Source organism: Anguilla anguilla, chromosome 8, assembly GCF_013347855.1.
Source record: "Anguilla anguilla isolate fAngAng1 chromosome 8, fAngAng1.pri, whole genome shotgun sequence".
Lineage (NCBI taxonomy): Eukaryota > Metazoa > Chordata > Actinopteri > Anguilliformes > Anguillidae > Anguilla > Anguilla anguilla.
In genome coordinates this window covers 47,272,733-47,289,219 of record NC_049208.1, presented here as the reverse complement: position 1 = coordinate 47,289,219, position 16,487 = coordinate 47,272,733, and the positions used below count along the sequence as shown (strand labels likewise).

The following is a 16,487-nucleotide window of genomic DNA, read 5'->3' as shown; positions in this document are numbered from 1 at the left end:
TAGCTAGCAAAAAAATAATGTTAGCTAGCTAGCCATTGCCTCTCTCTCTCTTTCTCTCAAATTCAAATTCAAATAAGCTTTATTGGCATGAGTACATCAAAACAATAAACATATGAACAGAATACAACTTTGTGTGTGTGTGTGTGTGTGTGTGTGTGTATGTGTGTGGTATTTGTGTATGGTAGCTTGTATAATGTCATGTATAAATTAGGTGAATACATTAATTAAGAAATGTCTCTCTCTCTCTCTCTCTCTCTCTCTCTCTCTCTCTCTCTCTCTCTAGCAAAAGAAATACATAGATAACCAGTGAGACAGCCAGATATACAGATCACTAGCTAGCTAGCTGGAAAAGCTTCTCTTAGTCTTACGTATAATAATAGCTTCTCTTCCTAGCCAGCTAGCAAGCAATCTTTCACTGTCAATAGCAACCAGCAGAGAGCGCCCGGCAACCATGCAAGGAATGCGAATTTGGAATGCATTAATATGTTTTATTTTGTTTTAATAACAGGAAGCCAAATTAGATTATGTGCTTATTTAGTAAATCTTGCCAATTGTGCGGCACATTCTGAATGTAGTAGACCTGTTTTCTGCTGCAAAGGCTCGTTCCACACTGCTATCCAAACAAATTAAGTGCTGAATGTTTGTGCATTTCATAATAACATGGTATGCTGTTTGGAAATCTCTATTTACTTTCTGTTAAAAAAAGAAGTAAATCAGTATTTCTTTACTGAAGCAATTCAAGATTAACGCCTTGCCCAGGTGTACATTGGTATTGCCCCAGCCGGAAATTAAACCCACAAGCTTCCAGTTATGAGCCCAGTTCCCTAACCATTATGCTACTGAGCTGCACAGTTATGGATAAAATATTGTTTAGAACAAAGGAGAAATTACTCCCACAGTCCAAAGACATGCAGGTTAGGTTAAATGGAAAGCCTAAGCGGGTATAGATAATGAATGGATGGATGGATGGACAATGGAGAAAATGAGGGAGTGAAACGAAGAGAAAGAAAGGGTTGGAGGAAGGAGAAAAAGACGGAGTGCGACGGAGAGAAAGAAAGGGACGGAGGGCGGGGAAGAGAGGGACGGTGCCGCTTACCCAGCATGCCTTTGTTGGGTTCGGAGAGGCACATGTCCTTCTCGGCGCTGGGCAGGACGAAGCCCACCACGAAGATCTCCACGCCGTCGGCCATGAGCGCCAGGCCCAGCACGAAGTAGAGGCTCCACTGGAAGCGCCCGTGGCCGCACTCCTGCAGGATGGTCTCGTACTGCTGCGCCAGCTCCTCCTGGTCCTTCCTCCGCTCGCCCGCCGAGTCGCCGAAGTCCCGGAACTGGGCCCCGCCCGGCCCCGCCCCCAGCCCCGCCTCCAGCCCCGGCTCCCCGTCGGCCTTGCCCGAGTCGGCGCGCGGGATGCCCTGGTACTCGCCCTCGTAGATCTCGTCGTCCTCGTCGTGGCCCTCGGTGGAGTCGCTGTGCGCCGCCTCGTCGCCGCGGTAGTAGCCGCCGTCCTGGCCCGGCGGCGCCGGGTAGTCGTCGTCGTCGTCCTCCTCGAAGCGGGTGTAGGAGCGCTTGCTGTACTCGTCCGTCACCTTGTCCACGCCCTTCCCCACCTTCTTGGCGGCCTGCCGCTTCACCTCCTTGGCGATGTCTTTGGCGCCCTTTATGAACGCCGTCCGGTCTCGGTAGCCGTCCTCCATTTTGGAAGAGGGGGCGGGGCCGGGGGAGGAGCTTTGCTTCGAGTTGGAAGGGGGGGGAGGGGCTACACCTTAAGGGGCTGTGGCGGCTTGGGTTCAGGGGGGGGAGGGGACCCCAAAAACTGGCTCAGTTCCTCAGGCAGTGCAGTTTCGCCTGGCGTCTGGCTGCGGTTCTTCGGACAGTGTCGATCAGCCAAGTCTGGGGGGACGAGAGCACAAGAACACGTGAGCTTCCCTGGTCTGGGGGGGGGGGGGGGGGGCAATTCCTGTCCTGGGGGGCTGGTGTGTGTGCAGGTTTTTGTTTCCACCAATTACCTCAGTTAAATGAGCTGATTAGCTGTATACACTAACACTGGGTTCACTCATAGGCTGGATCACAGCAAAACATTTCATATAGGGGCACAAGTCTTCAGCTGTTATGTGCCTATCAGAAAATATAGCTAAATGTCAGGCAGCGTGAATGTTAGGGCTAATTAAGTTGTTGTACACACACAGGACAGAGAAAACACAAGCTCTAGTGTCTCCACACATTTGCATTTGTAACGTCTTCCTTAATAAACTCCAGATTGCATGCAGAGTTAATGTGATAGATATGCTAAACTTTACTACATAGTTTACACCTTCTCCAGATTGCCTTTATCACACTAACACGCTGAAAAAAGACCTTCCCACACAAAGACAAAGGAAATTCCTGACACCTCAGAGTCGCAAGATTCTGAAGAACGCAGATCTAACACGCTCCAATTTCCACCCTACTTGGCACAATTTGGAGAACCTTATCGCTAGCAAACGGCATTTCAAGGTGCGCCTAATGACAGAGAAATATGTATCTGCCTATAAGGAGGTGCTCAATCTACACCTGAGCCACCTACACTCCTCCACACTCATACCCCACCCAGTCCCGCTCAAACCCACTCACACACCCAAACTCATACCCCACCCACTCACCCACACTCAAACCCCACCCACTCCCCACACTCAAACTCCACCCATTCCCACTCAAACTCCACCCACTCAACCATGATCAACCCCACCCACTCCTGCTCAAACTCCACACACTCAACCACACTCATGCCCCACCCACTCCCACTCAAACTCCACCCACTCACCCACACTCAAACCAACCCACTACCACTCAAACTCCACCCACTCAACCACACTCAACCCCACCCACTCCAGCTCAAACTCCACCCACTCACACTCACACACACGCACAGGTAATCAGTGAAAAGCGTTGATCCGTGCGTGTGTGTGGGGTCTCAGAGGGCAGCCTGTGCTGTGAAATGGGGAAATTGATGATCTTGTTAGTGCTCTCTCTTTAACTCCCCCCTGAGAAATATTCTTACCCCCCGCTCCCTCCTCCTCCTCCCACTCCACCTGCTCCTTCTCCTCCATCTCCTCCTCTTCCTTCTCTACCTCCCTGCTGGCTGCAGTGCCGGGAATGATGGATGTGTGCACTCATTCCTGTGGGAAATGTCCTCTCTCACACCTGACTATGTTACAGCACAGCACTGCACACTGGAAGAGCAACTATTACTGCAATGGGGCTGGTCCTGTTCTGGGTTCTCCTCTGCTGGTTTTGTGGGGTTTTTTTTAAATTAGTGTGCGTCCAATCACACACAAGTTAAACTAAGCCTAGTGGATTAAGCATGAATTCCTTATCATACAGTGCACTGGAATTTGTATAGGCCATGTATTTGATGGAGAGATACTACACTAGTTGGTCTTGTAACCTCTCATGTTGGATTCCTGGGTGAGACACTGCTGTTGTGCCCTTGAGCAAGGTGCTTAGCCTGCATTGCTTCAGTATATATCCAGCTGTATATTGTAAATGGATGCAATGTAACTGCTATGTAAAAAAAGGTTGTCACTCTGGATAAGAGCGTCTGCTAAATGCCTGTAATGTAATGTACTGAGAGAGTGTACATGCTTGTATGCGTGTCTTTGAATGCAAATCCCAAACACTGTCATCTGTCCACATAAACCCCCCCAACTCTGCCCCAAAACCCGGTCTTTCACCTGTGTCACACCACACACTATTCCCAGCATTCACTGGCCTACCAGCCAGAACCTTCCGGCCCTCAAAACACAGACTGCCGAACAGCAAGGCCAGATATTTCCTCAGACAGCTTCCTGCTAAAGGTGTCCTTGAGCTCTTTTTAACAAAATTTTTGGATGTGTGAAGGCATCCCAGAGGACCACCTGGCGCCTATCCTGGTGCTAACTGCATAGCACGTCCTCGACACTCTGGAAACAATAACACTAATCTACTTCTAGTACTGGGCCTAAATAATTCAGATACAATATCAGTCATTTCCACTACGTGAAGCCAGCAGGGACTGTACTTTCAAATGTCACTTCACACCTAAAAAGGGTTATGGGGAGAGACCAGGTCATTGAAAAGAAAGGCATAGCCTATGTAAAGGTCAAACCCAGAAACCCTTCCAACCCTGTAAACAGACCAGCACGTTTCATTCTGTTACACTACATGGCCAAAAGTACATGGACACCCGACATCAAATATCTCATCTAAAATTATGGGCATTAATATGGAGTTGGTCCACCCTTTGCAGCTATAACAACCTCCAATCTTCGGGGAAGGCTTTATACTAGATGTTGGAGCATTGCTGCAGGGATTTGCTTCCATTCAGTCAGAAGAGCATTAGTGAGGTCAGGCACTGATTGGGCGATTAGGCCTGGGTGGTGTATGGGGTTGAGGTCAGGGCTCTGTGCAGGCCAGTCAAGTTCTTCCACACCGTTCTTGGCAAAACCATTTTTTTATATGTACCTCGCTGTGTGCCCGAGGCATTGTCATGCTGAAACAGGAAAGGGCCTTCCCCAAAACTGTTGGGGAAGCACAGAATCATCTAGAATGTGATTGTATGCTGTAGCATTAAGATTTGCCTTCACTGGAATTAAGGGGCCTAGCCCAAACCATGAAAAACAGCCCCAGACCAAGGAGTGTCCAGGTACACTTGGACATATAGTGCATCACTGTTTCTCTGATTCACACATCTGTCCTCTCTATGTATAGCCTGAATTCAACTTCAACACTTTAAGGTGTGAGATGACAAATATGTTATTAGAATATTCTCAGCTGAACATTCTAATGATGATAGGGGCGACATAGCTCAGGAGACCGATTGTCTGGCAGTCGGAGGGTTGCCAGTTCAAAACCCCGCCCTGGGCGTGTCGAAATGTCCTTGAGCAAGACACCTAACCCCTAACCCCTAACTGCTCTGGCGAATGAGAGGCATCAATTGTAAAGCGCTTTGGATAAAAGCGCTATATAAATGCAGTCCATTTACCATTTACCATTTGATGTAACAGTCACTGCTGGTAACTGAAAGAAAACATTCCAAAAAAGAACCTACTCTTCAAATGGTTCCAGAGTGTGTGGAGGAGGGTAAGGCTGCTCCCTCCATCACAAGGTTAATCGACTGGGCAGGAACCAACATTATCCCCCAACACCTCCCCCCCCCCCCCCCTCCATCACACCCACACCCAGAGGCAATCATTTGTCGCACCAGCCCTTCCCTCGACCCTTGTTTGCTCGCTCCTCGCCAGTCACCGGCTGGGTCATTGGTATTCAGTGGGGGGACAGCGCGACTGCGGCACGTCCCTTCCCCAGCCTCCCTCCATTTCGGCTCTGCTTATCCACCGCCGCAAAAACCTCTTCGCCATCCCTCTGCAGTCGGCAGAGATAGCCGGCTCGTAAAAAAAGAAAAAAAAAGAAAAAGTCAAAACCCAACCCCGCGGCCATTTCAAGGCGATGACAGACACCAGCACCACGCTCTCAATTACTGCACAGTGCGTTTTCCCAGCTGCAGAGCACACGGACAGGACTACGTGCTGAAAAAAAACAAAACAGCAAAACGCCGAACGCACATTCAGAAAATGGCCCCGCCCGCACAAAAAAAAAAAGGGGGGTTTAGCAGAGGTGTCGGTTTCGGCACATCGCCTGAACGTAGTCTGTGTGCAAACGGCGAGATAACCAGGGCGCGCAGAAGTGCATTGTGGGAAGGGGAGCTGGAGGATATGAGACGAGGGGGGAGGCTGCGGAAGGGGAGACGGCTGCCATTTTGTGCTTTTCACTCTCCCGGGCTCCCGCTTCGCTCCCTGTGACTGGGTCTCGGTCGCGGTCGCCGCGGGCGCACGCTTTACCGAGATTCAATTCAAATTTCAAATACTTTTCTCGTACTCCCCACGCCACCGTCCCCGCAACGGACAAGCCCAGACAAATTACGCTGCATCGAAAGAAACCAGACGGCTCTGCGTTTCACCAGCCGGATGAAAAGGGTACTTCATGTGTACGTGTTCAGGACAAGCAAGTCTAACAGCCCCACTGCAATTGAACATGTCTACATATGTGAATCTTGCTCTCCATAATACCTTTATTACAGAGGCATGCAGATGCTATTAAACTCTCTGGCCCATGCCAAGCAATGCTGAAATGACTGCCCTCCATTTTACGATTATTGGCCAAACTTGGCTGTTTTCATCATTATGCTTTCTGATATATTCTACTAAATTATCTCGTATCTGTCATAAATATATCTTAAAAACAGGTATATGGTACGTGGGTGTACGTGTCCGGAAAGAGTCAATAAATGGTTGGAACAGAGCCTTAGATCTTGCAAACGGGAATTCCCCAGAAGCTGTGTGTGGAAAATCCGACAGCATGGAAAAATTCACAAAGCCTCCATTTCCTTCTGTACCATCCTCTCCATTGAAGCCCATTCCCATTAATCTGAAAAGCTGCAACCCCTTTGAAATTTGCATAATTTACAGCTCCCAAGAATGACTATTCAAATGATAAAATGACCCCCCCCCCCCCCCCCCCCCATTGCATAAAACTTTTCTCATGTTTCCAGGGGAAAGAAAATTAAAGAAAATGGATAAGGATCTGAAGCTATATTCAGGGATAGCGGGCTTCCCTTCATGAATATTAACCAGAGAACAGAGCCATGACTCACCCCCCCCCCCCCCCCTCCCCATCCATATTTTCAGCCTATTGTAAAACACTTGAAAACGGAACATTAAATTATTCTTATGAGCAGCTCCTCCAGCCCAAACCGTACCTCCAAAATCCACAGGTTAACAGTTGAAGGTAAATATTTGGGAATTTAGGAAGCCCCCCAGCTCTATACCCCCCCCCCCCCCCTTAAGCAAGCACAGTTCTGAGGGGAATCCCAGGAGACACACCTTCACTCTGTCGCAGTGTGGAAATGCAGCCGCATTAATATCAGATAACCTGTAGCACGGCCACCCAGCTGTCAGAGTTCACTTTCCTTATCTCCCTTTTTAACCGTTGGAGCAGGTGGGCGGCTCCACAGCAGCCATGAAACAGCCAGTCATTTTCCCCATAAAAGGAAAAGGGGCGTTTCCCTCCGGAACACCGTCGCTTGATTGACAGGCCGTGACAGGACAGCTGGGAGACACAGGCTGTGTTCCAGACTGTTATCTCGTGTTTTACCTAGAGCGCACAGCAGGTCCGGGAGTAAAACTGTCATGAGATCGCCCTGCATTCCAAACTCAAGAACACACCAAGGCAAGAACGCAAGATTTTACCGGGAGGTCTCTTCATGTTCTTGGGAGGACTAAAAAACAAAGTGCGCTTCGGTGCAGACTTTTCCATGCTTCCCAGTAGCCAGTTTCTCTGTTTTCTGGGCGAATAAGAATTTTTCGCTCGGCCAAGAAAATGGATAGCAGAAGGCTGGACAAATATAATTATATAAGTGTACACATGTACAAGCGTAATTATATTTTATTTATGGATTTTCAAAGTGTCAATGTGTTTCTTGGGAAGGTTAGAGGTCAGTAGTGGTGACATCAAAGTTCAAGTACGTTTCAAACGAAAATGAACGTGTAAGATTTCAAGCGTTGTTACACTCCATAAGAGTAGTCCTGTAAGTGTACCTGGAAGTGTGGTCTTCCACAAGAACACAAGAACATAGTATACAGTACAAGTATACATTCTGAAACACAGTTACAGTTACATTCAGTCCCACCTGCACACTCAACCTTAGCTCCTCCCATACATGTCCTTGATTCCCTTCCAAACACTCAGCCCCGCCAACACAAGCTTCTCCTATTGGCCATTCACACGGCTACACTCAGCCCTGCCCACACAAGCCGCTCCTATTGGCTATTCACACGGCTACACTCAGCCCCACCCACACAAGCTGCTCCTATTGGCCATTCACACGGCTACACCGGCCTCTGACACTCAGGTCTGAATTATGCACACCGCGAGCTCAGCCAACAGCGCACACGCTTTCTCTCCATTCCCATTGGACCACCATCGCCACGGCGATGAACTAATCTTGGCAAATTGGATGCTGTGATCTGACACACAGTGGAGGGGGGGGGGGGAAACAATGGGAGACTCCCCTGGTTAAATATAGGCATGATATAATCTACAGGCCGGTTATGCAACAACACTGGGGCTGTACATAGAGGTTAATAATAATGAGGGCCAACCAGAGCGCTCCCTGGAAACAGAAATGGAAACTACCTCATTAGCAACCGACAGCTCGCTCACGACGCCTCACAGTAGAGCGGACCTGCCCGCTAATCGCCTCACGCTGTGGGGAGTAACTGGAAAGGGGAAAAGGAGAAAGGACATCTCTCTTGTCCATTTTCTGTTTGCTGGTTGAGAGATCAAAAAGTGTGACCTCGTTCTCTGCAATCGGTAAGGCAGGGCCTTGAAAACGACTCTCCAGTTCGTTGGCCTGGCTTTCGTCTACAGCAGGAAATGCCAATGCCTCGGCGAGGTCCTAAAGACACAGTGTGTGCTTGTCCGTGCGTCTTTCCTTTCTGTTCATCTGCACAATACACTCTGATTTGCTGGAGACGTAACTAATGTTCTACACCCAGGGATGCTAATTGAGCCTTGCTACATGTGCTTACTTATTATTAGTGACCCGGGATAAGAGCATTTTCTAAAGGCAAAAGGAGGTAAAGAGAAATTATGTGACCCCCCCTCCCCCTGTCTCTCTGTCTCTCTCACCCTCTCTCTCTCCCACCCCCCCCCCTCCCCACCCCCTCAATTTTCTGTTTACTTTATTGGCAAGACAACTACGGTCATATTGCCAAAGCAACACATGTAATACACAGAAACATGGAAACCACATAAATAAGATGTAACACGTATGACCCACAAGACTGATAACAAACATTAAAATAAATAAAAATTGAAAATAAAAAAGAACATATTCACATTGTGAAAAAAAGCTTCTTCCCCTCCCTCACCCTCTCTTTCCCTCTCTCTCCCCCCTCTCTCTCTTTCCCTCTCTCAGCAAATGGAGGTGCCATTTCAGAGCTCTCCCACTCCAGGCACTGAGTGGGGGCGAACAGTGTGCTGATGTTGCTGGGGTGAAGGGGGGGGGGACTTCCAAAGTAGATCCTAATCCTACTGAGAGTTATTCTAAAGTAGATCCTAATCCTACTGAGAGTTATTCTAAAGTAGATCCTAATCCTACTGAGAGTTATTCTAAAGTAGATCCTAATACTACTGATAGATATTCCAAAATAGATCCTAATCCTACTGAGAGTTATTCTAAAGTAGATCCTAATACTACTGATAGATATTCCAAAATAGATCCTAATCCTACTGAGAGTTATTCCAAAGTAGATTCTAATCCTACTGAGATATTCCAGAACAGATCATAATTCTACTGAGAGATATTCCCAAGTAGATCCTAATCCTCCTTAGAAATATTCAGAAGTAGATCCTAATCCCTCTGATACTTCAAATACAATATATTTTCAATCCTGCCGTACAGCATTCGATTTTAGCCTATATATTTATGGTCCTACACTAGCTTTATAATATAATAACAGTACTCTAGTCTCCTTTACATGGCTCTTCGAGCAAAAGGAATGAGGCCAAGTTCCGAAATGTACAAACTTTGTCTGTTATGCTGTTAGTTTTGTGAATAAAAAGAAGTTATAACATTTATTTATTTATTTATAGTTTATTTGGTAGGGACAATGCAAGTTAACATAGTACCACTTCAACTCGTTACAAACAAGTTGATGTAACTGATGTACCATATACAGAGATTATAGCTGTTAGTTTCCAACTCCTGTCCCTAGTTAGGCTTTTAATAAGAAAAGAAGAAATACAAAAATATACAATTATACAACATTACTTAAAGAAGAGGAATAAAAAATAAATAAATAAATACATAAATAAATAAATAAATAAATAAATAAATAAAAATAATAATAATAAAGATTAACAAAAATATAATAATAAAATATAAATAATATAAAAAATATATTATAATAAATAATCAAAAAACAAAAAACAATAAATCAAAAAACAAAAAACAATAATTCTCCTGGTTATTTCCCGCCAACAGTCCACTACCCCTTTCATGGGTGAACTACTGGTTTTTATGCACCACTCACAGAAGTTAATGAGGGTGCAGGCTGAACGTTTTCAGAGCAGCGGACGATGCAGACGCTGTTCCGGACGGGCCGAGCTCGCGTCCGGGGCTCCAGCGGCTCTGGGCGTTTGGCGGCCGCGCGCGGTCTCGTTCGCACCCGGCAGCCGCGAGAGAACGGGCCGGCCTCCCCCGGCGCGGAGCTGTCACACACGCGTCAGTCACCGCGACAGACAGGTACACAGAGCGGGGGCAGGGAGGAAGGGGGGGAGGGGGGGAGGGAGGTGAGGATGGCTCATCTGCGCGCTGTCAGAAGCTTTGAAACAGCGCTAGCGACTGCCACCTCATGGAGGCGGTACTTTGAGGTTCTCAGGGTCGCGTTCTGCGCTTCAAAACTGCGTCTGCGGCGAACACCTGCTCCTGCCAGCACAGACGTGCCGGAAGAGTCTGGCGTTGGCGGTTCTGGATTGGCCTCTGACTGGTCCCTGTGGTCTGCAACCAGTCCTTCGATTAGGTCAAACTAAAGCCAGTGATTGACAGTGCATAGCTCCACCCATTATGGAATTCATGACACTTCAGTTATGACTTTGGGCCAGAAAGCCCGTTTCTGTGCTCCCTCTAGTGGTGGAACACCGGTACTGGCATTGCCTGGTGAGGGAGCATCAGTGTGAGATTTTCTGGGAGGGTGAAGAGGCGAGCCAGGGGCACGACTGGCTCCAGAACCACCTCCCACTGCCAGCCAAAATAATCACCTGCCTCTCAGGCCTAACATTGCTCCTGACCACAGCCCAAAGCAGCCGCCAGACATCTCCTCCATACCCTCCTGTCTTTCGATCGCTCCCTCCCATACCATCCCTTTCACTTCCTGCTCTCTCTTTCACTATCCCTCTCTCCCTCACTCCCGTCTCTCTCTGACTCTCCACTCCCCTCTCACTCCCCTCTCTCTCTCTCTCTCTCTCTCTCTCTCTCTCTCTTACTCCTCTCTCTCTCTCTCTCTCTCTCTCTCTGCTGTAATTGTGCATTAGTCTTCTTCTTTGACACATCACCAGCCCCCTTGGTGAAAGAGAGACATTAATACGGGGCCACGTCCGTGTCAGTGGGGGCCAGTCGCTGGGATTCGGCGACCCCCTCATCGTCCCCAGTCCCTGACGGGGGGGGGGGGGAGGGGAAAGGGGGATTGATCACAGCCCACAATTGCAAAACGGCCCCTCTTTTTTTTTTAGGAGCGAGCAGGTGCTCTCGGTTTCCTGGGCAACCGAGAGAGTCCAAAGGATGCAGAGGCTGTGAGCGAATGAGAGGGAGGCTGACGAGCCAATCAGCCGCGAGGGAACGGCTCGAACCCAGCGCAGAGGGGCAGTGACACGATTAGTCCGGGGTGTTTTAACGCACGCGTAGTCATGGCGATGAACACCTGTAACACCTGCATTGATTTGAGCGGTGGAGAAGGACCGGTCTTTGAGTGTCACATGGCATTGCGTCCCGGTACATCCATTTCACAGATGCTTTTATCCAGAGACTTTAAAAAAATCAATTTACATGAGTGCATTCGATTGGTTAAAAGCGCAGCAGTGGCCAAATGAATAGGATACTTATTAGGACAGATCTTCACACTGCTGACCGTATATGAAATGTACGGCATGCGTAACAAGTCTATGAAATCCCCAGTGAGTGTTATTAAAAGCAGGAAAGGGTGGAGTTCATGCATGTACTTGAGAGAAAGAGAGAGAGAGAGAGAGACAGAGGGAGGAGGGAGAGCGATAGTCTTCTTGTGCCTGCAGAGTCCAGGCAGTGGAGATTTGTTTATCATTCTTAACACTCCAGAGAAAAACGAATGTGAATGTTTTAAATTCATACAATTCCCACAATTCAAATTCTCTTCTACCATGAATAGCAAAACTGTGTATGTACCATTCTAAGGCCATTCCAGCAATGTTCTTAGTGGCATAAAGAGGACGTTCAAGGGACATATAAGACACTGGACTAACGGGCGTGCTGGTAATGTGTACTCAACCTTTTCCAACATCCTGAGAAGATTCTGAAAACTGTAATTCAGACCATTTCAGCACATTGACACGCCCCACGGTCCCCGTACGGACTACCAGCCACGCCAGTGCCAAACGTGGCGGCGGAATTTCCACGGACGTAGAACTCCTTTTCCCAGAATCCCCACGTCTCCTTGTCCTCCAGCGTTCTCGCTTGGTCGATCGAGCAGCTTGGCTGCGGCAATTCGCATTTTCCAAACCGGGAGGAAAAACCGCAAACGCAGGCCTACGCCCTCAGAACGAAATGCGCGTCTGTGTCACGGCAACAATTCCCACCGACGACGGCGGGACCACTTCAGGTTTAACAAGATCCGACAAGATATCTCGCGTCGGTGCCGCGGGATTGATCCTGCCGTGTCGGGATTGGGGGATCGGCAGTTCCGCAGCGTGACTCATTTTCGCAGGACGAGGTTTAAAGGGCCGTTTTAACGACCCGACGGCGCCGGTTTCGAGCCGCTGGCCGAGCGTCGTTTGAGTCATCGGCGAACGGCGAGCGATGATTCAGCCTCGCCGTCTCATCTCCCGCCCCAAAAAGGCTGTCTGTCGAGGTCCGTTGATTTCTTTATTCCGTGTGGGTGTGCGTGCGTGGGTGTCCGTGTGTGTGTGCGTGCGTGCGCGTACGTGCGTGGGTGTGTGTGTGTGTATGTGTGCGGACCTAGTTTACTCATGCCCGATTCAGTCTGCGTTATCAGATGACGGCCGGGCTGGGAGAAGCTGTCTGTCAACCAAAGAATTTCTCTTGCTTTTTTCCAATCTGTCTTGCTAAGGTGCAAATTGAGATAAGGCTTCCCTTAGCAACAGGCTATGAATAGGCTTATGCTAGCAACAGCGCCAGGCAGCTATGGCTCTCATTGATCCTTGCGCATTATGCAAATATTTAATTGCTTTTCAACAGTGCCTCACACTGTAAGTCATTACGTGAATAAAATAATAAGATTCGTCGTCGGTAAATTACTTTATGCAAATAAAAGGAAGCTATATGTTTTCCAAGGCAAGGGGGAAAAAACCTGTATGAAGTACCTGATGTCGATGCGGTCGATAAAATTTTTTTAGTGCATTTTACAATGAATTTATCACAGTAGGCTTCATACTACATTCTGGTATAAAATAATTGTATAATTCTCAATAAAATTAAAAAAATAATAATAATATTTAAAAAAATTTTAAAAACAGTAGAGCCACTTTCAGGAATGTTTATCTAATTGGCAACATGAAAAATTCATTCTGATTACAAGCCAATGTGCCTTTGTCACTTGCCTGCCTCAGTTGACATTATTAAATGTTAGTTATCATTAGCATTAGCATATGTGATCTCAGTTCATGGTTTAAAATTTAACGGCTTAAGGCAAACACAACGAACGTTCGTCCTTATGTCTGAATTACACAGACTCTTCTCCCCCGGGTCCCAAGAAAGTGTGGAGTCAGCCTCTCGTCCCACTCGATGATGCCCGCCCAGGCAGGCCCAAAGACTTAAGGACCGAACAAGGGCCCCTTGGCTGATCTTTGCAGTCATAAACTAAACAGTTTTTTCCCCTCTTGACAACACAGCTCAATTAGAACTACAAACATGACTTCAAACCTCAAACCTCCCTACAAAGTTATTAAAATACCCTTCTCTCTCTTTTATTTACCGGAGGCTTCTTTTGTGAAATGGTGTTATGGTCAAATTGTACTTTAAATAATAGCTTGCACAGAAAACCATGACTAAACAGTTATTTATAATATTGCACATGGATGTTGATATGACGGTATCTCGATGAACAGTTTACAGTAGACATAAGTTCATTATGTGCTGGTTATGTGGAGGGGCTGAGCGTTTGGGCTGTGTTTGTACAGGGAAGGGTAATGGTAATGCACATCCACGTTTTAAATCACATTAAATTTATATATCGCAGGTACGTAAGAAGCAGATTTGCCACTTTAAATCAATGCAAGAAACTTTTATTATTATCTTTTATTTTTATAAATCATTATAAATTTCATAAATTACAACTTTTTTGGTTGACTTTTTAAGTTCAATCCCAAGAAATTTATCTTTCTTTTTGTAAATGAGGTTCCAGGTCGATGGCAGCACTTAATTGCACCTCCGCCAATCTCCAGCTCTAGCGGCGTTTGCTCGCCCTGTCAAATGCAGTTTTGGGGGTTGCCCTTTGGCTAAACGCCTGAAAGTGCTGAGAATCGTCCCGTCCGGACACGCGGGCGCGCAACGCGGCGCTGCGATGGTATCGGACCGGGCCTTTCCACGCGGAGGCCGCCCGCTACAGTAACGCGCGACAGAACGGAGAGATAAGCCGACATAATTCCGTTATTTATCCGCTGTGAGCCGTTTACGGGGGTGAGGGTTTGGGGGGGGGGGGGGGGGGGGGTGAGGGAGGGGGGTGGGGGGTGAGTCTATAAACTGGCTAATGGAGGAGATTAATCCCGAGGCAGCTGGACGTGCGATGGCAGTGGATACGAGCCGGCGAGCGAAGCGGAGGTGGGGGGGGGGGGGGGGGGGGGGGGGGGGGGGGGGGGGGGGGGGGGGGGGGGGGGGGGGGGGGGGGGGGGGGGGGGGGGGGGGGGGGGGGGGGGGGGGGGGGGGGGGGGGGGGGGGGGGGGGGGGGGGGGGGGGGGGGGGGGGGGGGGGGGGGGGGGGGGGGGCGGTTTTAACGGGATTCGCGCCTTGACGGCTCCAGCTGGGACCCTGAGAGGGCCTGAGAGCACGTGCTGGTCTTCACCGCGTTTCAGCGCATGAGTGCGTAATTTATGCGGTTGTGTTTACAGGGGGGGGGGGGGGGGGTTGGGGGGGGTGGGAGGGGGGGGGGGGGGTGTCGTCAGCAGATGGAGCGAAGAGAGACGGGACGGTGGCGCATCACAAATCTCAAGAAAGAGATAAGAAAGAAAAGAAAGAGAAATAGGAGAGGAGAGAGCGTGTGAGAGTGACAGAGAGAGCGAGAGCAAGAGAGGAAACAAGAAAGAGAGGAGAGCGAGAAATAGAGCGAGAGAGGAGAGAGGAGAGATAGCAAGACTTTTAAATGTATTTTTTTACATCATTTAATAAACACTGTCCCCTACAAACAGAAAAACGATCTCAGGATACATACAAATAAATAAATACATGTGCCCCCCCCCCCACTGCCGCACACTCATAGCCAACACACACCTGTACCACACCCAACCAGACAGCATCACACACCCGCAACCTTTTACAACAACCCACAGGCATCGTGGGATTCCCCCAGGAGGTCCAGACCCAGAAAGAGAGAGAGAGAGAGAGAGAGAATGAGAGAAAGCGAGACAGAGAGAGACAGAAGAACAGACTGGGCATTTAGCCCGAGTGCTCTGGCAGCCTGGCTGCCATGCGGGAACGCTGGCAGGCGCCACGCCCGCCAAACCCTACCGGTAGACCCAAACCACGAGGACCCGTCCCGCCTATTACTCCCATCACCCTAACATCCTGACACTTAGCTTAGCTCACAGCCCAGCAAAGCCATATAATTGTTCACAAGTAACATATTTTCAGTTTCTTTACCGTGTATATCCATCCATTACCGTGTATATCCACCCGTTACCGTGTATATCTGTCTGTTACCGTGTGTATCTGTCCGTTACCGTGTATATCCCTCCGTTACCGTGTATATCCGCCCGTTACCGTGTATATCCACCCGTTACCGTGTATATCCGCCCGTTACCGTGTATATCCGTCTGTTACCGTGTATATCCACCCGTTACCGTGTGTATCCGCCCGTTACCGTGTATATCCGTCCGTTACCGTGTGTATCCACCCGTTACCGTGTATATCTGTCCGTTACCGTGTATATCCGCCCGTTACCGTGTATATCCACCCGTTACCGTGTATATCCGCCCGTTACCGTGTATATCCGTCCGTTACCGTGTGTATCCACCCGTTACCGTGTGTATCCGCCCGTTACCGTGTATATCCGCCCGTTACCGTGTGTATCCACCCGTTACCGTGTGTATCCGCCCGTTACCGTGTATATCCGTCCGTTACCGTGTATATCCACCCATTACCGTGTATATCCGCCCGTTAACATGTATATCCGTCCGTTACCGTGTGTATCCACCCGTTACCGTGTATATCCGCCCGTTAACATGTATATCCGTCCGTTACCGTGTATATCCGTCTGTTACCGTGTATATCTGTCTGTTACCGTGTATATCCGCCCGTTACCGTGTATATCTGTCTGTTACCGTGTATATCCGTCCGTTACCGTGTATATCCGCCCGTTACCGTGTATATCCGTCCGTTACCGTGTATATCCGTCTGTTACCGTGTATATCTGTCTGTTACCGTGTATATCCGCCCGTTACCGTGTATATCTGTCTGTTACCGTGTATATCCGGTCCGTTACCGTGTATAT

The 16,487-nt window shown here is 48.5% G+C and overlaps 1 protein-coding gene across 2 annotated transcripts in view; it reads right to left on the bottom strand.

Annotated features, from left to right (window-relative positions):
* Nucleotides 1-16,487, bottom strand: part of LOC118233575 (synaptic vesicle glycoprotein 2A-like) — a 55,994-nt gene that overhangs the window by 27,130 nt on the left and 12,377 nt on the right. For both annotated transcript variants that reach the window (XR_004766537.1, XM_035429334.1), the window contains exon 2: nt 1,097-1,890. Coding sequence is in view for 1 of the 2 variants with exons in the window: in XM_035429334.1 (XP_035285225.1) it covers nt 1,097-1,694 (598 nt within the window). In the remaining variant the exon portion in view is untranslated. The remainder of the gene's footprint in view (nt 1-1,096; nt 1,891-16,487) is intronic.